General features: G+C 43.8%; 1 protein-coding gene across 2 annotated transcripts in view; it reads right to left on the reverse strand.

Moving 5' to 3' along the window:
• Positions 1-22,995, reverse strand: part of plcd4a (phospholipase C, delta 4a) — a 66,778-nt gene extending 43,783 nt beyond the window's left edge. Inside the window, exons 1-6 of one of the 2 annotated variants that reach the window (XM_085399356.1) lie at positions 22,908-22,995; positions 9,355-9,402; positions 9,159-9,190; positions 8,690-8,848; positions 8,255-8,483; positions 427-556 (exon numbers count right to left, since the gene is read on the reverse strand). In XM_085399356.1, the coding sequence (XP_085255482.1) occupies positions 427-556; positions 8,255-8,483; positions 8,690-8,819 (489 nt within the window). In that variant the 5' untranslated portion in view covers positions 8,820-8,848; positions 9,159-9,190; positions 9,355-9,402; positions 22,908-22,995. The remainder of the gene's footprint in view (positions 1-426; positions 557-8,254; positions 8,484-8,689; positions 8,849-9,158; positions 9,191-9,354; positions 9,403-22,907) is intronic. The other variant, XM_085399355.1, reaches the window with a different exon arrangement.
• Between the last annotated feature and the right edge of the window lie 849 nt (positions 22,996-23,844).

Below are 23,844 nucleotides of genomic sequence, written 5' to 3' on the forward strand. Positions count from 1 at the left end.
CCCAAACTTCAGTGTAAAACTAGGTCGCAGGCTGACAGGAAACTGCATGCTTTTGCAAAAATAGGAGCTGCAGGCCGAAAGTGAAACTAAGTAGAGTGTTTGATCGAAACTTAAAGTGTGTGTGACGTCTAGATGAAGTATATAAATAACCAAGCTTCCTGTTTTTGCCTGAGACTTGAGCTGGCGTTGCTGTGTGTGCCTAGTCTCCATATTCTGGAATATGTCAAATTAAAGATCTTTTGAGTTAGACCACTTTGAGCCGTGTCTTTCTTGTTCGTTGAAGAATACAAAGAACTGGATTTAATAATCTCCTAATCCTAGTACCAAGAAAATTACAACAGAACCCAAACAACCTTAATACTGAATATTTAAATCACAGGAATGTGTATACTTTGTTAGTATACACATTTAGTACAGGTCTCTCACTGTAAAAAGGTGGTGAGCATGATGTTCATTCATGTCCACATTCATCATCTTCAGCAGGTCTTGCACTTCCTTAAAGTTCATCCTGCCATCATTGTTCTTGTCTGCCTTTTTGAACCATTCACCAATCCATCTGAGTACAACAATCAAGGAACTTTCTAATAAAACTTTTTTTTTTGCTACAGTAATGGTACAATGGTCACTGTAAAGATAGACAGACAGATACCTTATTGATCTCACAAGGGAAATTGTTACCTAACAGCATCATGACAAAGAATAAAAATAGTAAAGTCACAATAAACACCACAATTAAAAGAGTCACAGGGGCCTGGTAAGGGCCTATACTATGACAAAGTGCAGTATGTATATCTATCTATCTATCTATCTATCTATCTATCTATCTATCTATCTATCTATCTATCTATCTATCTATCTATCTATCTATCCATCCATCCATCCATCCATCCATCCATCCATCCATCCATCCATCCATCCATCCATCCATCCATCCATCCATCCATCTATCTATCTATCTATCTATCTATCTATCTATCTATCTATCTATCTATCTATCTATCTATCTATCTATCTATCCATCCCAAGGTCAAAATGGGAGATGCCTCCAAGGGTGGTGGAGAATGACCGAGCTAAGATCCTGTGGGACTTCCAGATACAGACGGACAAAATGGTGGTGGCTAACCAACCGGACATAGTGGTGGTAGACAAACAGAAGAAGACGGCCGTAGTGATCGATGTAGCGGTTCCGAATGACAGCAATATCAGGAAGAAGGAACACGAGAAGCTGGAGAAATACCAAGGGCTCAGAGAAGAGCTCGAGAGGACGTGGAGGGTGAAGGTAACGGTGGTCCCCGTGGTAATCGGAGCACTCGGTGCGGTGACTCCCAAGCTAGGCGAGTGGCTCCAGCAGATCCCGGGAACAACATCGGAGATCTCTGTCCAGAAGAGCACAGTCCTGGGAACAGCTAAGATACTGCACAGGACCCTCAAGCTCCCAGGCCTCTGGTAGAGGACCCGAGCTTGAAGGATAAACCGCCCGCAGGGGCGTGCTGGGTGTTTTTTTTTTTTATATATATATGTACAGTAAGGCAAGGCAAGGCAAGGCAAGTTTATTTGTATAGCACAATTCAACAACAAGGTGATTCAAAGTGCTTTACAGAGACATTAGAAACAAGAACAAATAAAAAGCATGACATACCTCTATTGCTTAAGCATTAAGCATATTGCTACTATCTCTACTTTCAAGATTAGGCTTAAAACTTTCCTTTTTGCTAAAGCATATAGTTAGAGCTGGACCAGGTGACCCTGAATCCTCCCTTAGTTATGCTGCAATAGACGTAGGCTGCCGGGGGATTCCCATGATGCATTGAGTTTTTCCTTTCCAGTCACCTTTCTCACTCACTATGTGTTAACAGACCTCTCTGCATTGAATCATATCTGTTATTAACCTCTGTCTCTCTTCCACAGCATGTCTTTTATCCTGTCTTCCTTCTCTCACCCCAACCAATCACAGCAGATGGCCGCCCCTCCCTGAGCCTGGTTCTGCCGGAGGTTTCTTCCTGTTAAAAGGGAGTTTTTCCTTCCCACTTTTGCCAAAGTGCTTGCTCATAGGGGGTCATATGATTGTTGGGTTTTTCTCTGTATCTATGAAGCGCCTTGAGGCGACTTATGTTGTGATTTGGCGCTATATAAATAAAATTGAATTGAATTGAATTGAATTAAGCCACTGCACTGAGCAGCGGTCACAAGGTGGTTGGTGTCTGTCGTGGTGGTAACCCCCGAACCAAATGGTGGACACCAGAGGTGAAGGGAGCCACCAGGCTGAAGAAGGCTTGGCTAGCCTGTGGTACTGTGGAGACAGCTGATAGATACTGACAGGCCAAGCGGAACGTGGCTCAGGCAGTGGTTGAAGCAAAAACTTGGGTGTGGGAGGAGCTTGGAGAAGCCATGGAAAAGAATTTTGGACTGCCTTGAAGAGATTCTGCCAAACTGTCAGGCGACTCAGAAAAGGAAAGTGGTGCTCTACCTGCACTGTGTATAGTGCGGGTCGAGCACTGCTGACTTTGACTGAGAAAATTGTAGGAAGGAATACTTTGAGGACCTCCTTAATCCCACTGGCACATCTTCCGTGGAGGTGGCATCTGGGAACGAGGGGGGCAACTCGCTTATCTCCAGGGGTGAAGTCACTAAGGTAGCTAAACAACTCCTTGGTGGCACGGCCCATTGGGTGGATGAGTTCCTAAATGATCTGGACGTTGTATGGCTGTCTTGGTTGACATGCCTCTTTAGTGTTGTGTGGAGCTCAGGGGCGGTACATCTGGATCGGCAGACTGGTGTGGTGGAAAGGAAAGTCCTTGGATACAGGAGGAACAATGTGTTTTTTGTCCTGGTCGTGGGACACTGGATCAGCTCTTTATCCTCTTGAGGATACTTGAGGGTGCATAGGAGTTTGCCCAACCAGTTTAAATGTTGTTTGTGGATTTGGGGAAGGCATTCAACCATGTCCCTCGGAGTGTCCTGTGGGAGGTGCTTCAGGAGTATGCGTTGCCATTCAATCCTTACACAACTGTTGCAAGAGCTTGGTCCACATAGCCGGCAATAAGTCAGACTTATTTCAGGTGGTTGATGGACTCCGCCAGGGCTGCCCTTTGTCACCTATTCTGTTTGTAATTTTTAGGCCATGGTCCTCAGCTGGAAAAGGGTCCCCACTCCGGGACAGTATCTTGGGGTCTTGTTCACGAGTGACAGGAGCAGGAGATGGATTGGTGGTGCGGCTGCAGTGATGCAGATCCTGTACTGGTCCATTGTGGTAAAGAGAGCACTGAGTGTAAAGTAGAGCTGTTGCTCCTCTACATTGAAAAGGTGGTTTGGGCATTTGAAAATGATGCCTCCTGGGTGAGGTGTTCTGGGCATGTCCAACCCGGGGCAAACCCAGGACATGCTGGAGGGATTATATCTCTTTGAGGAGGTGGCCGGGGAGAGGGAGGTCTGGGCTTCTCTTTTTAGGCTGCTGCCCCCCTGACCTGGGCCCAGATAAGCAGAAGAAGATGGATGGATGGTGATAAAAATTAAAGAAAGGTAGAAATGAAGTTAGTTAAAAACAGTAAAAGTAAGACTGATAATTTGTAAGAGAGATGTGCAAATTGCATGAAGGTATAAATACAAAAATAAGTTTGGGATCTTATGTGTGACAATGTAGTAGTACAGGTAAAGCAAAGCCGGGAGCATTGAAGGTGGATTCAAGTACGTCCATGGTGTAAATATGAAGAGAAATGGAGTAGTACTCTTGAGTATATGAATAATACTATGGCAATGACAAGACTGTCAGAAAGAATCACAAGTTTGAAACAGGCCACCTGTTCCAGCTTCCCAAAAGGCACCTGAAGGACTCCTTGTGGGACACCACATGCCAGAGAGGCTGAGGAAGATACAGAGTCACCAAAGTGGACTGAGAAAGTTCTCTCCTGAACCACTCAAAAGCTGTACCTTTGATGCCCACATGGTATTCTAAATGGGACATGAGATGGTCTACTGCAGGAGTCCCCAACTCCAGGCCTCGAGGGCCGGTGTCCTGCAGGTTTTAGATCTCACCCTGGGTCTGCACACCTGAATCAAATGATTAGTTCATTACCAGGCCTCTGGAGAACTGCAAGACATGTTGAGGAGGTAATGTAGCCATTTGAATCAGCTGTGTTGGATCATGGACACATCTAAAAACTGCAGGACACTGGCCCTCGAGGCCTGGAGTTGGGGACCCCTGGTCTACTATATCAAAAGCAGCAGTCAGAGCAGGTCAAGGAGAAACTACTGCTGACCAATAAGGACATTAAAGGCTCACCTCAGTTTTGCCAGAAAACATCTTGATGATCCACAAGACTTTTGGGAATATATTCTCTGGACTGATGAGACAAAAGCAGAACTTTTTGGAAGGTGTTTGTCCCCATTATATCTGGGGTAAAAGTAACACAGTTGTAACACACCTTTTAAGAAAATGAACATGGGGGTGGGGGGTCATAGTTTGGTCCCGCCTTCACTGTTGTGATTGGTGTGGGGGTAGGGACAGGCTTAGGGCGTCGGGGGGTTCCCCGGAGGCATCTTCCTTGGGGGGCTCAACCCGGGGTAGCGGTTATGTCCGGTTGGGGGCTCTTTTGGCTCTCGAGTGACTGTTTCCTCGTGGCTGCATGTAGCGGGGCTAGGGGAGAGTCTGTGCTGACGGACGTGGGTTACTGACCTGGTAGCCTGGCTGCCCCTGGGTGGGTCCGGGAGGGGCGTGAGGTTCTGGGGGCGCTCCGTCTCTGGGCTGGGGCCCTGGCCGGGCCTCGGGGCCTTGGGTCCTGGTTTGTGTGTTGCCGGGGTTGTGGGCGGGTGGGTGCATGGGGGCCCATCCCTGGCGCAGGGTGCTGCCGGTGCGTCGAGCCACCTGGGGGGCTCTTCAACTGGTGGGGGAGATTGTCACACCTTGCAGGAGCTTTCCTCTCCTCAGGAACTCTCTGCAGGAGGGGGAGATACAGGAGAGGTGGAGGAAGATCTCAGCCTGGGTGTTTATTGTCTCATGTAGTCTGGAAGATGAGTGGATGGTGGGGTGGGTGCAGTTTTCTCTGTGGTGGGGTTGGGTGGACTGTCCCGGGCTCTGTGGGGCCGGGGGGCGCTGCTGCGCTGGGCCCCGGTCTGGATGGGCCTGGGCCCCCTTTCCCTGGCGGGTCGCGGAGTATGGGAGTGCCTACTGGGGTCAGCGGGAGAGCTGGCCCCAGGGAGGGGTCACCTGCCCCTCCCTTCCTTCCCTCCCCATCTCCAGCTGCCTCCCTCTTCCTGCTCCACCACAACCACCCACACATGCAGGGCCTTGGAGTAGGGGTATGTCACCAGGGTGCAGAGGAGGCTACTCCCCCCTCTGTCCCCTTCTGGCTGCCTCTGCCTCAATTTTATCCCACAACTTAGACATTCACATTACTCACACTCTCATTACTCATACATATAGGATCTTGGGGGTGGGCACGATACACGGAGTCCAAATTACCATCAGGGTGTACACCCCACCCCTGGCGTCGTTGCCCACCTCTCAATTTTAAATACACGTAGACATTGAGGGCTAGCAGGAGGGACCATGCGCTTACCTGCTGCTCTCTGGCAGGTAGCTCCATGCCCTCCTGGGTTTTAAATGCACCTTAGAACACACATGCATCAACACTACAATGAGCGGGTGGAGGGAGGTTTGGAGTCTTCTCTCACCCCCGTTCTCTGCGGCCTGCTGGAGCGGGGGGGCTAGGAGGAGTTGGCCGTCCGACTGCGGTCTGGAGTGTGGGGCCTCCCTGCTGCTGCGGAGTCGGGGCGGTCTGCCTCTCCCCACCGCAGGGAAAAGGGTAACACCACCTGGGTCTGGGTGCAGTTCCCCCCTCCAGGGGCAAGGGTACCTAGACCCGGTTCGTAGAGTACGCTTGGGGAGTATGATCGTGTGTACAGCGTCTCTTTATGTCTGTCTCCACGTTGGTTGAGTGTGGAATAAGTGCATATGAGAGCATGAGGGTGGGAATGGATGTTTGTATATGTGTGTGCCTGTATGTCTGTGTCTATATGTCAGGTTGGGTATCAGACGCCACCTCTCTGGGGACATCTCAGGCCCTCCAAGGTTTGGAGGCCTATCTCCACCCACCACCACTTCCCCTGCCAGTGGCGGACTCCCTCAGGTGTCGGTGCGTTGGTGGTTCTTTGTGTCTGGGGGTGGGCGTCCGGGTACACACCGGCTCACTCCTTGGCGGCCACTTATCGGGGCCTGGAGCCTGGGGCTCGCTCGGGCCACTTCGGAGGTGGGGTGCCCCCGGCCTCTCGGCCTGGGGCTCGGTCACTCAGGCACAGCTGGCTGCCGGCGGAGCTCACGGGCGCGTCACTGCAACTCCCCCTGGCTTCTGCTCTGCGGCTGCTGAGTGAGCCCTCATCTGGGACTCTCCTCAGCTCTTACTGGGACAGTGGCGCGTCTGCCCCTCTGTTGGTCTTCCATGGTCTCTTGTGTTCTGGGGGCCTCTGGATGTCTGGAGTTTTGATCTCCTCCATACCTGCTTCATACCCTGGAGGACGGGGCTATGGCTCCCCCACACTCCCTAGCAGATCGTTACATGGAGAAACCTTTGGAATGCAAGCATGCTGATCCACACAGGTATGCACACAGGTGTACACACGGGTATTCACAAACGCGGACTACAGCTTTCCTGGCTGCTGCCTCAAAGCACATTGTGCGCTGTCTATCTTGCGTGCTGCACAATATCGTTTATTATTTAGTATCTACTGATATTTACTGCTAGCTAGTTTATTGTGATGGTGCCGTTTTTTTTATTATGTTGCTCTTTGTTGTTTGCTTTCTCTTCTGTTTTTTTTCTCCATACAGGTGACCCAGGTGTTTTGTTTTTTTTTGTTTATTTTTTTTTCTTTCTTCCCCCCCTTCTCACCGTCTCTTCTCCCCTTTGGTTTTCTTTCTTTCTCTCCCTCTCTTTCTTTCATTCTTTCTCCCTGTCCTATCCCCCAGTCATGTCTGTCCCGTTTATAGCAACTGAAAATAAAATAAATTCATAATTATAATAAAGGTCACTCAAATGGACCAATATGGCAAGGCCATGATGATCCACTTGGTAAAATAAATCCGCTTGGCATCTTTCTTGGCCTTAAGACAACAATTCTGATGCTAAAGATCCAAACGGGACACAAAAAAAAAAGAAAAAAAAAAGAAAAGAAAATGAACATCATATTAACAGTAAAAAAAATGGTGATGGTGGTCTGGGGCTGTTTTGCTGCCTCAGGACGTGGAAAACTTTCTGTGGTAAATGAAACCATGAATTCTGCTGTCAAATAAAACATCCTAAAAGAGAATGTCCGGTCATCTGTTCATGACCTCAAGCTGAAGTGCACTTGGGTTCTACAGCAGAGTAATGATCCAGCAAGTCCACCTCTGAATGGCTTAAGAAAAACAAAATGAAGACTTTGGAGTGGCCTAGTCAAAGTCCTGAGCTGAATCTGATTGAGATGCTGTGGCATGAACTTAGAAAGGCGGTTTGTGCTCGAAAACCCTCCAAAGTGGTTGAATTACAACAATTCTACAGAGATGAGTGTGCCAAAATTCCTGCATCACGCTATAAAAGACTCATTGCCAGTTACTGCAAACACTTGATTGCAGTTGTTGCTGCTAAGGGTGGCCCCACCAGTTATTAGGTTTAGGGGCAATCACTTCACACCAGGCCATGCAGGTTTGGAGTTTTTCCCCTTTAGGGTTTCCCCCTTAATAATAAACACCTTCATTTAGAAACTGCATTTTGTTTACTTGTGTAAACCCGACTGCTCATCACTTCCATGTTACCTGCACTGGCTGCTGGCTGAGGTCAGCATACATGTAGCTGTAAGATCACACTGGGTTTTTCGCCAGTTTTGTGTTCGCCTGCTATCTGTTCAGACGTTTGCAAAGAGCTGACATTTTGATAGCAGTATACTGCAGTTTCTTTCCTTGACATACTTTATTACTGTGTTTTCATGCAATAAAAATAAACCCCAAATCTCCACTCCCGAAACGTTGTAGACCCGGCACTATAGTTCTCCTCTCTGCACACAAAAGAGTAGCACATGTCTGCAGCAAGAAGAAGAAGATATGTTTGTTTTTTTTCTCTTTCTATCTGACATGCAAATGTGATTATAAGATTACTGAGTTTAGTACAGTAACTCATTACATTACTGTATTACTGAAAAATGTAATGTGATGTAATGTACACCCAACACAAATTCTTTATATATAGTTAGGTTGACCGCATATGTATGTAAACTGAGTGAAGGATACTGATCGAGTTTCTCCCTCTCACCCATGTTTTCCACATTCTCAATCAGTTTCCTCATGCCCCATATCCAGGACTGTGCTTCCTCAGCTGACTCGGCCACCAGGTCCAAATTGCCCCTGCGACCGCGAAAGACCAATGTGAAGCATCTGTCAGGTGGGAACTCATCTGCAATACTGAGGAGGACCTCACTCTGGTGCCCCTCTCGAACTGCTTCCACATCATTCACAGAAACTAGGAACAAAGAAAGTGGAATTTAGGAGGTTTTAGACACAAAAATAAAGCAAAAAAAAAGAAAAATTGTGCCAGATTGTGAGCATGCTTAATGCCAAGAGCTTGTGACCCGCACACACATATACTTGTAAGCAAAACGCCCACTGTTGGATCAGGTCTATTAGGTCATTTTTCCACGGGTTCTTTAATTATAACTGTTCTCTTACATGTGGAGCGGACATTGCCAGTCTTCTTAGACTGGTACCAGATGGTCATGAAGTCATCCTCCAGCTTGAAATATCGCTGCTTCTTCCAGTTACGAGACTTAATTTTCCTCATCATCGCCCCCACCAGCATGGCCTGGAGGTTATCATCCCCCTGACTACCTGTGTAAAAGAGACAGTCATCACAAATAAAAAAATAAAGCATGGTTCGAAGAAATTTAAATGCAAACATGCCATGTTTAATTTTAATTTCAAGTTTCTGACAGGCTAATGTGAAGTTCCATCACACATCCAAAGCGTTATGACACTGTCTAGACATCTACTACTGAATAGATATGCTAAACAAAAAAGATTATTGTGCATCTTAAATGTGAATTTTAAAAAAAGAACATTTCATTTAAGTCAGGTTTAGCAAAATAAGATTTAGTTTGTTTCATCTGTGAATCAAATATTAAGCAGATATTCTACTCACATTTGTATCATTTGTGTTCTTTGATTATCTTTCTAAAATCAGAGTGACAAGAATGATGCTATAATGAACTGTTTAAAATGAATCAGATGTTCCAGTGTACACACACAGGAAAAAGGTCAGGGGGGAAAAGGAACATGTACTTATTAATCAAACAAAGTTACCCCAGCAGGCATAAACAAGACGTGAGCTGACTTACGGAGGCCATTTCCTGTGGAAGCCATTTGTTGTGTGGTCACTCTGCCATCTAAAGGGCATAACATAGCAGTCAGTGCAAGGAAAGGAGAAAAGCTCTGACTGTAAAAAATGCCTTGTTTCAAGTAACTCTTAGACGTCCTTTCTAGACGTCACATGTGCCGAGATGACCTCTGGCATCAACTTTATTGACATCCAATCACCTGATGTCCAGCCACACCCTGTTACCCTCTTTCTCTCTCATTTTTCAGCTACCAGGTCAGAGATTACTTCATTTAAATCATCTTATTACTCTGGTTACATTTCTCATGGACATAATGTGCAGACTCTCAGCGTTCATCCACATTCGAATTGGATCAGCGGTTTGGGCCTCTTTTTAAAGGGACGACAATTAACTGGACAGTTGACTCAAAGGCCATTTTATGGGCAGGTGTGGTCAGCTCCTTTGTTATGTCATTGTCAATTAAGCAGATAAAAGTCCTGGAGTTGATTTGAGGTGTGGTGCTTGCATTTGTAAAATGTTGCTGTAAACTGACAACATGCAGTCAAAGGAGCTCCCCGTGCAGGTAAAACAAGCCATCCTCGAGCTGTGAAAACAGAAAAACATCTAAGAATTTGCTATGATATTAGGAGTGGTAACCAGCAGTTTGTTAAAGCAAAGAAGTGGGATATTCTTGAATGGTCAAGTCACTCGCCTGATATTAACCCAATGAACAGACAGAAAGGCCCTCAAACAAGCAGCTCTCATTAGCTCAGTCACAGATAGATTCAAATGATTTTTTTCAGCGTAATCATATATTTATATACTTGACATGACATGAATATACCGTTTCTCTTTATGATTGTATGATCTCTCAATACTTCCTTTTAACGCAACCCCATATGAATATCATGATTCCAATATGATTACGTTTTAACTCAGTTACATAGGAATACTTGTTCTCTTCATGGGTCTGTGGTTCAAACACAATATACTCTATATGGTTCCTTATATTAAATCATACATGGTAAAGTCAGACATTCCCTAAATGTTTGCTTAGTCATTCTGACCATACACTAAAAGCTTGTCCGCCTCAGACAAGATGTGGGCGTTGTGCCATTGCTACGTTCTCAGTTAACACAAACAATAGCAGCACAGAAGCACACACTGTCATGGTCCTGAGTCTGTGTGTTGTGTTTTGTGTTTCTTTGTGCTTTTGTTATTCTGATTAGGTATCCCAGTATTATTCGCCGTTTTGTTAGGTTTCTGTTCTGTGCCTGTCCTGCTCCCTCCTTCCATGTCCCCCCCTGTCTGTCCATGATGTCATTAAGCCTGCTTATGAGTCTGCGTCTGTGTCTCTGTCTGTCATAACACGTAAGTAACGCGTAAGTAACGCGTTACAGTAACTAGGTTATTATTGTGGTAACGAGCACGGTAACTAGTTATTATGCCAAAACCGGGAACGCGTTACTCGTTACTGGGATTTTGATAGGCTCGTTATTCGTTACTTCGTGTGGTGGCTATCGCGGAGCTTCCACAGATTCAGCAACATTAGCAAGTGGTGGAGGCCAGCAGGTGGATGAGAGAAAGGGAGGAAGGAGGAGGAGAGACCCGAGGCGGCTGCCGGTCCGAGTATCAGGTGAACTGAACTTCAGGTAAGAAGTTATGACCTGCAGTCTATCTGGGTCAGATATGAACCAAGTTTAGGTGGAGTTTATTTTCGTTATGCTGGGTACTAGCTAGTATGACGGAGTTTCTATACAGCTGGGTGGTGCTATGATGTTACTGATAGTTAACTTTATTTTATTCATAAGGTTAGGTAGTAGAGTTGCCAACTGTCCTGTAAAACGACGGAATCATCTCGTATTCAGAGAAAATATTATTCGTTTCGTGTTGAGGTGAAAAGAAACACAGTTTGTCCCGTAATTCAGCTACAATGAAAAAGGCACAAAGCTGGAGTTATTCTGTGTCTTTGCTGCACAGCTGCCTCTTCTTCTCTCATTCTCTCCCCTCCCTCTCCCGTTTCTACTTCAATCATGAAACTGATCAATGATCAGCTGATCGTCTCTCTTGTTTGTTTATCGCTAACTTTGCGCCAGAAAGAGGAAACCAGCGGATGTCGCGCTAAACAACAGCAGCAGGTTTAAGCTTGATCAGCTGTTGTTAGAATTTATTTAATATTAATTTCTAGTATCAGCTGATGTTTGCTGGAGCCACAGCTGTAAAGCTGCTGGTCATGATGTGGTTTGGATATGTGATGAGAGGGAAACATGAAGATGAAACCAGGAGATGTCCTTACTGAATCATCAGAGCTGTGATGGAGAAACAGGTTTACCTTTTAGGTGACATGAATGAGTTGAAGTTATGAACTGTTTCTGAGAGACAAATAACACCAGGATTCTTTTCTAAGCAGCTGACAGCTGGTAACTGTGCAGGGGCGGGTCTAGCAAAGTGTTGCCAGGGGGCCAGGTAGGGCATTAACAGGGAGAGGGGGGCACAAGGAAATACTTTTCTTTCTTATTCTCATTTAAAATGTCTCACTTTAATAAATAATTATCTGAATCTTACAACAAACGATTGATAGATTGATACATATATACCATCAGAACAGTGTCCATCACTGTCACAACAGCGTTTGTTTGCATTCAGAATCAGAATCAGAATCAGAATACTTTATTCATCCCGAGGGAAATTAGGGGTTACAGCAGGCAGCACGCTAATGGCGCATGCGCACTCACAAAGGAACCTTCTGACCAACTTTACACAAACATCACATTGGGCAGACATGTCAGAAGGTAGGCTGATAGGAAAAAAACAACGAAAATACACTACATGAGGTAAGAGGAGGAGAAAAAAAACTCCACTCAGACTGAGCTCCTAGTGGGAGAACAGTTTGATAAAAGAAAAAACACCTCAGCACAAAAGCACATGACTATCAATACACCATAGAAACACGAGACAAGCAACAGGGGCGAGTAAAGGGTAAGAGAGAGCCGGCGTAGACAGCGCATCCGGTCCTGCAGCATCTGTGCTGGTCCAGTTGACTGCTATCATCCCCGGTAGGGCACAAGCATCGAAGGCGTTGGAAAGGGAGGGGGATGAGTGAGTGCTTATCAGTGTAAGTGTGTGTGTGTGTGTGTCCATAGTTTAGCTGAGACAGTGTCCTTCGGCCTATCAGGCTAAGTAAACAGTCCTCCAGCCAATCCAGGTGTCCTTCATGGGGCGGGAAGAATAGTCATCACACAGTCGTTATCAGGGAGTTGTTTTGGTGGGCTCCAGCCTTGGGCCTGCAGCTGGAGCCGTGGTGTCCAAATGTTGAATATTGTTGATTTCTCCTTTGTGAGCAGCTCGAATTCTAGCACTCCGAGGCTGGTCTCTCGATCTCCCGTTGAAGAGCTGCGAGCCTCCCCATGATGGTATCAAACTTCTGTTCCGTGGTGTTGTCAGTCTTTTGATTCTGAGACCTCACAGCTGCAGTGATCCGTTCCGCGATGTTTTCCAACTGTCGCTCAAGGGTCTCATTTTGAGCAGGCCTCTCTCTGATGTTTCCCCTCATACGCTCAATGGTGTTGTTTTGAGCCTTCACAGCAGCTGTAAGCGTCTCCAAGGTGTTGACCATATTACGTTCACACACACACACACACACACACACACACACACACACACACACACACACACACACACACACACACACACACAGACAAAAGACCAGAACTCTGGTATCAGAAACATTTCATTGTGGTGATTCTAACTTTATTGATTACATTTTGATTAGATCTATTTAGTGTGTGAATGTGTGGATGACTGAATGTGTAAAGCGCTATACAAATACAGGCCATTTACCACTTATTCTATCATATTCTGATTAGATTTAAGAATAATTAACTATTAGCAAAACCACACACTGTACAGATAAACTCTGGTATGTCACTCTATATAACTTTAATCATAAAAGGCTGTATGTAAAGTCCTTTTGCCCTCCCTCAGATGTATTGAGAGATAAGCCGGAAGAACCTGTCTAATCTCTTTCACCTGAATAGCTGTCTCACTAGTACCTGTGAGCATTGCTACAGTGTTCAGCGTTCCATGCTTCAACAGAATTACTTACAAAATAAATGCATAGAACAGGCCTGGACAAAAATGATGGTACCCACAACTTAATATTTTGTTGCACAACCTTTTGAGACAATCGCTGCAATCAAACGATTCCTGTAACTGTCAATGAGACTTCTGCACCTCAGCAGGTATTTTGGCCCACTCTTCATGAGCAAACTGCTCCAGTTTTTTCCAGTTTGAAGGGCGCCTTTTCCAGACGGCATGTTTCAGCTCCTTCCAAAGATGCTCAATAGGATTGAGGTCAGGGCTCATAGAAGGCCACTTTAGAATAGTCCAATGTTTTCCTCTTAGCCATTCTTGGGGGTTTTAGCTCTCTGCTTTGGGTCATTGTCCTGTTGCAAGACCCCTGACTGCGACTGGGACCAAGCTTTCTGACACTGGCCAGCACATTTCTCTCTAGAATCCCTTGATAGTCTTGAGATTTCATTGTACCCTGCACAGATTCAAGACACTGTGCCAGATCAAGCAAAGTCTGTGAACATAGACCCGATGTGCCTTGGCAAAAGGTTCCATTTTTGTCTCATCCTTCCATAGGACTTTCTCTCAGAAGCTTTGTGGCTTGTCAACATGTAGGTTGGCACATTCCAGTCTGGCTTTTTTATTGTTTGTTTTCAGTAATGGTGTCCTCCTTGGTCGTCTCCCATGTAGTCCACATTGGCTCAAACAATTCAATTTAATTCAATTTTATTTATATAGCGCCAAATCACAACATAAGTCGCCTCAAGGCGCTTCATAGATACAGAGAAAAACCCAACAATCATATGACCCCCTATAACTACCAGAAATCTCGAAGCACAGGCCGAGGGGGAGGTGTGGCAGCAATTTTTCACACCAGCCTATTAATTAATGAAAGACCAAGACAGACTTTTAATTCATTTGAAAGCCTGATGCTTAACATTGTCCACCCCAGCTGTGAAACTCAGAAACCAGTCTTACTTGTTATCATCTATCGTCCACCTGGGCCTTACACAGAGTTTCTGTCTGATTTCTCAGACTTTATATCTGATTTAGTTCTGAGCTCAGATAAAATAATTATTGTGGGTGATTTTAACATCCATGTAGATGCTAAAAATGACAGCCTCAACATGGCATTTAATCTGTTATTAGACTCAATTGGTTTCTCTCAAACTGTAAAAGAACCCACCCACCACTTTAATCACACTCTAGATCTTGTTTTAACATATGGAATAGAAACTGAACATTTAACAGTGTTTCCTGAAAACCCTCTCCTGTCTGATCATTTCCTGATAACATTTACATTTACAATAATTGATTACACAGCGGTGGAGAGTAGACTTTATCAAAGTAGGTGTCTTTCTGAAAGCACTGTAACTAAGTTTAAGAATATAATCCACCCACTGTTATCATGTTCAATGCCCTGTACCAACACAGAGCAGAGCAGCTATCTGAACGCTACCCCAACAGAGGTCGATCATCTTGTTAATAATTTCACCTCCTCACTACGTACGACTCTGGATACTGTAGCTCCAGTGAAAACTAAGGTCTCTAATCAGAAGTACCTGACTCCGTGGTATAATTCTCAAACACGTAGCCTAAAGCAGATGACTCGTAATCTGGAGAGGAAATGGCGTGTCACAAATTTAGAGGATCATCATTTAGCCTGGAGAAATAGTTTGCTGCTTTATAAGAAAGCCCTCCGCAAAGCCAGAACATCTTACTATTCATCACTGATTGAAAAAAAGAAGAACAACCCCAGGTTTCTCTTCAGCTCTGTAGCCAGGCTGACAAAAAGTCAGAGCTCTTTTGAGCCAACCATCCCTTTAACGTTAACTAGTAATGACTTCATGAACTTCTTCACAAATAAAATCTTTATCATTAGAGAAAAAATTACCAATAATCATCCCACAGATGTAATATTATCTACAGCTACTCTTAGTACCATTGATGTTAAGTTAGACTCTTTTTCTCTAATTGATCTTTCTGAGTTAACTTCAATAATTACTTCCTCCAAACCATCAACGTGTCTTTTAGACCCCATTCCTACAAAACTGCTCAAAGAAGTCCTGCCATTAATTAATTCTTCGATCTTAAATATGATCAACCTATCTCTAATAATCGGCTATGTACCACAGGCCTTCAAGCTGGCTGTAGTTAAACCTTTACTCAAAAAGCATCTCTAGACACAGCAGTCTTAGCTAATTATAGGCCAATCTCCAACCTTCCTTTCATATCAAAAATCCTTGAAAGAGTAGTTGTCAAACAGCTAACAGATCATCTGCAGAGGCATGGCTTATTTGAAGAGTTTCAGTCAGGTTTCAGAGCTCAGCACAGCACAGAAACAGCTTTAGTGAAGGTTACAAATGATCTTCTTATGGCCTCTGACAGTGGACTCATCTCTGTGCTTGTCCTGCTAGACCTCAGTGCAGCGTTCGATACTGTCGACCATAATATCCTATTAGAGCGATTAGAACATGCTGTAGGTATTACAGGTACTGCACTGCAGTGGTTTGTATCATATCTATCTAATAGACTCCAGTTTGTGCATGTAAATGGAGAGTCCTCTTCACACACTGAGGTTAATTATGGAGTTCCACAGGGTTCAGTGCTAGGACCAATTCTGTTTACATTATACATGCTTCCCTTAGGCAGCATCATTAGAAGACATAGCATACATTTACACTGCTATGCTGATGACACCCAGCTCTATCTGTCCATGAAGCCAGATAACACACACCAATGAGTTAAACTGCAGGAATGTCTTAAAGACATAAAGACCTGGATGGCCGCTAACTTTCTGCTTCTTAATTCAGATCAAACTGAGGTTATTGTACTCGGCCCTGAAAAGCTTAGAAATATGGTATCTAAGCAGATTCTTACTCTGGATGGCATTACCTTGGCCTCCAGTAACACTGTGAGGAACCTTGGAGTCATTTTTGACCAGGACATGTCCTTCAATGCACATATTAAACAAATATGTAAGACTGCGTTCTTCCATTTGCGCAACATCTCTACAATTAGAAATACCCTGTCTCAGAGTGACGCTGAAAAACTAGTTCATGCATTTATTACTTCCAGGCTGGACGACTGTAATTCATTATTATCAGGATGTCCAAAAAACTCCCTGAAAAGCCTTCAGCTAATCCAAAATGCTGCAGCAAGAGTCCTGACAGGGACTAGAAAGAGAGCATATTTCTCCTGTTTTGGCTTCCTGTTAAATCCAGAATTGAATTCAAAATCCTGCTCCTCACATACAAGGTCTTAAATAATCAGGCCCCATCTTATCTTAATGACCTTGTAGTACCATATCACCCTATTAGAGCACTTCGCTCTCGCTCTGCAGGCCTACTTGTTGTTCCTAGAGTATTTAAAAGTAGAATGGGAGGCAGAGCCTTCAGTTTTCAGGCCCCTCTTCTGTGGAACCAGCTTCCAGTTTGGATTCAGGAGACAGACACTATCTCTACTTTCAAGATTAGGCTTCAAACTTTCCTTTTTGCTAAAGCATATAGTTAGGGCTTGACCAGGTGGCCCTGAATCCTCCCTTAGTTATGCTGCAATAGACGTAGGCTGCCGGGGGATTCCCATGATGCACTGAGTTTTTCCTTTCCAGTCACCTTTCTCACTCACTATGTGTTAACAGACCTCTCTGCATTGAATCATATCTGTTATTAACCTCTGTCTCTCTTCCACAGCATGTCTTTATCCTGTCTTCCTTCTCTCACCCCAACCGGTCGCAGCAGATGGCCCCGCCCCTCCCTGAGCCTGGTTCTGCTGGAGGTTTCTTCCTGTTAAAAGGGAGTTTTTCCTTCCCACTTTTGCCAAAGTGCTTGCTCATAGGGGGTCATATGATTGTTGGGTTTTTCTCTGTATCTATGAAGCGCCTTGAGGCGACTTATGTTGTGATTTGGCGCTATATAAATAAAATTGAATTGAATTGAATTGAATTATGAGCAAGCACAAGTTAAATGTTAATTTTACTCTTAGCTTTAAGGCCTTAAGCATTTAAACTGAATGGAAAGTATTTGATGCTTTCATTCTGTATCTATCAATCAGCTCCACAATAATATGCCTGAAGATCAAGTTATGAGCTACACTACCAGTCAAAAGTTTGGACACACCTTCTCATTTAATAATAATAATGGATTGTATTTATACAGCGCTTTTCGAGACCCTCAAAGCTCTTTACAATGCCACTATTCATTCACTCTCACGTTCACACACTGGTGGAGGCAGCTACAGTTGTAGCCACAGCTGCCCTGGGGCAGACTGACAGAGGCGAGGCTGCCATATCGCACCATCGGCCACTCTGGCCAACACCAGTAGGCGGTAGGGTGAAGTGTGTTGCCCAAGGACACAACGATCGAGACTGTCCTAGCCGGGGCTCGAACCGGCAACCTTCTGATTATAAGGTGAACTCCCAACTCTTGAGCCACGTTCGCTTTAATGGTTTTTCTTTATTTTTAATAGTTTACTTTGTAGATACAAAGTGAAGCCATCAAATATATGAAACAAGATATATGGAATTATATAGCAAAAAAAATTGATGAATAACTCTAAATATATTTTATATTTTACATTCCTGACAGTAGCCGCCCTCTGCTGTGTTGACAGCGCTGCAAACCCTCGGCCTTCTCTCAGTGAGCTTCATGATGTCATCACCTGATATGGTTTCACCTCACAGGTGAGCCTGTCAGGGCTCATTGGTTGAGGACTCAAAGCTTGTGAAAGATGCTAGGATTTGGCGTTGCAAACAAAAATGGTTGGCGGACCCTGGTTTTGTCTCACTTTTGGATGAACAAATTAGCCTCTATTTTGAAATGAATAAAATAGAAACTTCTGCAAGCATAAGATGGGAGGCTTTTAAGGCTTTTATTAGGGGCCAAATAATTAGCATCACTAGCTCTAAAGCAAGATTGACTTTCCAAAAGGCAAAACGGATAGAGACAAAAATAAAGGAATTAGAAAATGAATACTATCAAACAAGGTCCCCTGAAATACACCAAAATTTATTGCTGCTTCGGGCCCAATGCAATGCTGAGAACACTAATTTACTATTCAGAAGAGAATGTGCCACTGTGGATATGGGGAAATGATAATTTCCCCCCAGGACGGGGTGAAAGGGGGATTTAAAATATGGGCTGAGAGGGGGTTACAAAAAATAGGAGATCTTTACAATAATAAATAAACATTTACTGTCCTTTGATGAAATGGTTGTAAAGCATGACATAGTCCGCAGCCAGTTCTTTAGATATTTACAGCTGAGAGATTTTATTAGAGCACAGCAAAACCAGCCCTTGTCCATTCCTGGCCTATCAACACTTGAAGAAATGATGGTGAAAGATTGCCGGGGAAGGGGCTTGATTTCCAAAACCTATAATGAACTGGTGGCTGCCTCTACAGAAACGTCCGTAAAGAAGCTTGAATCCTGGAAAGAAGACTTACAGGAGAACATCTCCCTTGAAGAGAGGGAGAGGGCTTGCGCCAGGGCACAATCACAAACAGTGAACACGCGTTTAAATCTCTTGGTTAATGCGTACGTACATGACTCCAGTCAAACTTAATGCTTTCTACACTACCATCCCGGATGTTTGTATAAAATGCAACGAGGAAAAGGGCACACTTCTCCATTGTTTGTGGCAGTGTCCTGAAATTAGGAAATTCTGGGAAGAAGTGAAACAATGGACTGAAGAAATATTAGAAATAAAAATGCATTTAGAACCAAAACTTTTTCTGCTGGGCACCTGTCCAGCTAACTGTAATATAACAAGGAAACATCGCTTATTTTTAGACATAGGGCTGCTGATGGCTAAGTGAGTGATTGCCATTACTTGGAAAGAGGTGGATAGACCAAGAAGAAGTAAATGGATTTCAGAGTTAACGTCTACTCTGCCCTTAGAAAAGATCACCTACGCAATCAGGGGTAAGCAACGATGCTTTGATAGCATCTGGGGCCCCTTCAAAAACTTCCTTGCTAATAAAAACTTGCCCCACTTGGTGGAAATTTTTGGGGAGGATTCATAGGTGGCCCTCTGCAGTCCATTTGGGAATATGTTTATTGCTTGACATTAAAAAACTACTTTCTAATTTACATTGAACATATACCTGTGAGGGTGCATAATTTTTTTTCTTTTTTTTCCTCCTTGTTTGTTTTGCTTTTGTGTTGTGTTGTTTTTTGTTGTTTTGTCGTTGCTGTTTTTTTTTTCTCATCCTCTCCTATATGGTGTTATGTGTATAAAGGCAGTATGTGTAGCTTGTAGTCTCTGTAAGTGTAGCTACTTGAAGTGCACCTGCTGATGGTTCCAACACCATCATTAAGTTTGCAGATGACACCATGGTGATTGGCCTCATCAGTGACAACGATGAGGCCGCCTACAGGGAGGAGGTGGATCGTCTGGCTGAGTGGTGCGACACAAACAACCTGCTGCTTAACACCGAGAAGACCAAGGAGCTCATCGTGGACTACAGGAGGAATGCTGACCCACATCCACCCATCCACATTAAGGGGACGGCTGTGGAGCGTGTGAGCAGCTTCAAGTTCCTGGGAGTCCACATCTCCGAGGATCTCACCTGGACGACCAACTGCTCCAAGCTGGTCAAGAAGGCTCACCAGCGCCTCTTCTTCTTGAGGACTCTGAGGAAGAACCACCTGTCCTCAGACATCCTGGTGAACTTCTATCGCTGCACCATCGAGAGCATCCTGACCAACTGTATAACAGTCTGGTACGGAAACTGCTCTGCCTCGGACCGGAAGGCGTTGCAGAGGGTTGTGAAAACTGCCCAGCGCATCGCCGGAGCACCACTTCCTGCCATAAAAGACATCTACAGGAAGCGGTGTCTGAAAAGGGCTGGGAAAATCATCAGAGACCCCAGTCACCCATCACATGGACTCTTCACCCTCCTGCCCTCTGGGAGGCGCCACAGGAGTCTCCGGACTAAGACCACCAGGTACCGGAACAGCTTCTTCCCCACAGCTGTCAGACTCCTGAACTCTGCCTCCTGACATCTGACCCACGTTAACACATGGACTGAACATACACACACCCACAATGGACAACTGTACCCTCAAACACATAATAATAACATGGACTGAACCACCACTCACAACCACTAGCACTTTATATAGCCTCTGTAGAAATTATATCTCACTTATCTTAACTGCACTACTGTATAGCTCTGTGTAAATAATCATTCTGTACATTCGATAATCTTTAATTCTACAACTGTTTACAACTTGCATAGTTCACATTTCTGTATAGCTGTATATCCCAGATTCTGTAAAGTTATTTATTTCATATTCTGTATAGTTTTTCATATTTATATCCTGTTCATAGCCTGTACATAGCTTGTACTCACTACAGCCTGTACATACTTATAGTTATAGAATATTCACAACATACTTCATACTGTGTACATTATAACATACCATAATAGACCCATTTCTGTTATATACTTACATATCTATATTATTGCTAATATATATTGTAATATATCTATATCACTAAAGCACTTCTGGATGGATGCAAACTGCATTTCGTTGCCCTGTACCTGTGCATGTGCAATGACAATAAAGTTTAATTCTATTCTATTCTATTCTATTCTATTCTATTCTACTTGTTTGGTTACGCTTCATAGATGTGTACACTGCTATGTTCAAAATAAATAAAGACACTGCTGGAAAAAAGAAGAAGCAGAAAGTTAGCGGCCATCCAGGTCTTTATGTCTTTAAGACATTCCTGCAGTTTAACTCATTGGTGTGTGTTATCTGGCTTCATGGACAGAGCTGGGTGTCATCTGCATAGCAGTGAAAATGTGCACGGTGCCTATCAATCCTAAAAGCTTTTAGAGCTAAAAATATCCTCCCAACTTGCATAATCTGCAAAGACTGTGATAGTGTTTGCAGCTTATGCAGTCCTTCTACCAACTGAAAACATTTCACAACTAGACAAGAGTGCAACAACATATCTCTCCTAAAAGTCCTGCAGCTGGTCTCCTCAGACATTTATGGACTCTTGTTTAAAGAACAGGGTGTGGTACGCTGTCCCAACTTTTGTTGATATGTGTTGCTGCCAAAAGAATTCAAAATTAGCCTATTTTTTTTCTTAAAATGGTACATTTTGGTGGCTTGATTCCAGTCTACATGCCAAATATCCTTAGGCTAGATAAGGATCTGGATGCATCCATTGGAGTGTGAACATTAGATAGAAAGAACATAGAGAAAGTGCTTGTGTGAATGAGGCAAGTTGTTCAAAGTGCTTTGAGTGCTCAGAGTAGAAACGTGTTATATAAGAACCAGTCCCTTTACTTTTTAAAAGATCGGTTTTTGTACCACTGTATTAATACGATTCTGTAGGATTTTCTTATATTATTAATAAATAAATTATTAAATAAATCAAACCAGTTCCTGGCCCGCATATCATTTTAGGCTGTTAAAGAAAACAACAAACAGTAAAGTGGATGCTGAAGATAAACAATCTGAAGGTGTAAAGAAAGGCTTGTTTATCCATTTACCATGAGACAAAGTTGTTTTGTATTTTGGAAGATCTGTGTTGTCCCCTCAAAGAAAGAAGGTCCTATAACATCTCCAAAAGTTGATTCTGTTCATCTGGACGTTTTCAGTGGGAGAAACGTTTCATCATCATCCAGGTGACGTCTTCAGTCTCAGCTGACTGCAGGTTTCCCCAGCCTTATAAACAGTGCATAATAACTGACACCAGCCCACTGAAGGAACAGTTTATAAGATTGGGGAAACCTGCAGTCAGCTGGTCACCTGGATGAGTGACAAAACGTTTCTCCCACTGAAAACGTCGAGATGAACAGAATCAGCTTTTGGAGATTTACTCACCTGGATGATTGAGCGTGGATCAAGACATCCTATTCACCAGCTAGCTGTTTTACTTCATGAATGAATGCAGACTCACTTTCTCCGAGTGCATATTCATGAGATGCCTGCTCCACGAAGAAGCTTCCTGCCCTGTGCTGTTTATGCTGCTGGGAGTTATTTTGCTGGTCTTTCATGGTTTCATGTCTCATAATACATTTTTCATACTGTCTTTGTTAAGCTCTTTAATCCAGCTACGCTTGACAAATCTCTTTTTTTCATTACCGTTAGTCATTTATTTCTTTAACCAAGCTCTTTCTGTTTCACAGAATCAGTTACAGTTGTCTCTGACATTAGTAAAGTCATTTGCTTTACCTAAACCACTGGCAGAGCTACACTATACTCTGACTACAGCAAAAACCACAAAGCTGCTGTGTTACATATTGGTAAGTGCAAGGTGTTGTTTTTTATCAAGTGATAAAAGGTAACATTTTACTAGAAAACAAAAAATATGACAAAGATTCAATTCAAGTATTCAAGTATTACAGCAAGTAAGTGAGCGTGCTCCTGCGTTTCTGAGGAGTATGTGTCCTTTACAGTTCATACATAAGGAATGTAAACGAAGCCATGGAAGAATAAAACTGAGGCTGGGAGGAAAACACTGGAAAATGAAGGTGAATCTGACCTGTTGCAGGATCATCCCGGTGTCCAGCTGACTGCTGCTGTGCTGTTAAAAGATCATAAAATCTGGGAGCCTCTGCTGCTGCTGTGTATCTGCATGCCACAATGCACTGATAAGAGAACAAGTCAAACCTGGGTGAGCAGGTGAGTGAGCTGCCCCTCCTCCTCACTGTTCCCCATCTGCTTCCTGTCCCCCTTCTTAAAGTGTTCTGCAAGCTGTGCATGCATTACATGTGGAGCTGAAGAAAGACTTCATTTGGATGCAAAAGTTCAGCTCCTAAAACATCATGAATAGCACAGAGTTGGGTTGAAAGCGCCGTAAATAGCCTGAATTGTTTGGTGGGGAAGGGTTTCAGTACAGTGAGTTTCACTGGCATTATGAATCCATGTGAATACTTGCACCTTGGCCATGAGCATAAATGTAGTTTTGACTCACCTTGATTGTGCTCATTTCACATTTAAATGTAATAAATGATTTTAAGAATTTTCAATGCCTATTTACCAAAAATGATTTACTGTGCATTTTAAATAAACATTTTCCAACTAATTGAAAGTTTTCAATATTTAGGAAGTTGTTGAGTGAGACTGACTCACAGCAGCCAGACTCGTTATATCTCTTGTGTTGAAATATTACAGTGTTTTATTTTTATTAAATATTTATTGTTGTCATTCCCCCAAACTCTTTGGCAGAGAATTGCACACAGACTACGTTGTCTGTGATGGCAGGTTTAGGAGCAGCAGAACTCAAACTGATAGTGCAGCATGTGTTCTGCCCTGCGTCATGTTACCGATCCCCAATCATCAAAGTTTGATCAAGTCAGTTTAACAGCAGGCTTGTGGAGAGAATACATCAGGTAATGTTTTCCTATCAAAACAATAAACAATGTGACAGATTACCAGTTGCCTGATTACTAACATTACTTATGCAACGGAGAGCTGCA

Source organism: Rhamphochromis longiceps, linkage group LG23 (genome assembly GCF_057381845.1).
Source record: "Rhamphochromis longiceps isolate RC_006_pf linkage group LG23, R_longiceps_female_GT1.1, whole genome shotgun sequence".
Taxonomy (NCBI): Eukaryota; Metazoa; Chordata; class Actinopteri; order Cichliformes; family Cichlidae; genus Rhamphochromis; species Rhamphochromis longiceps.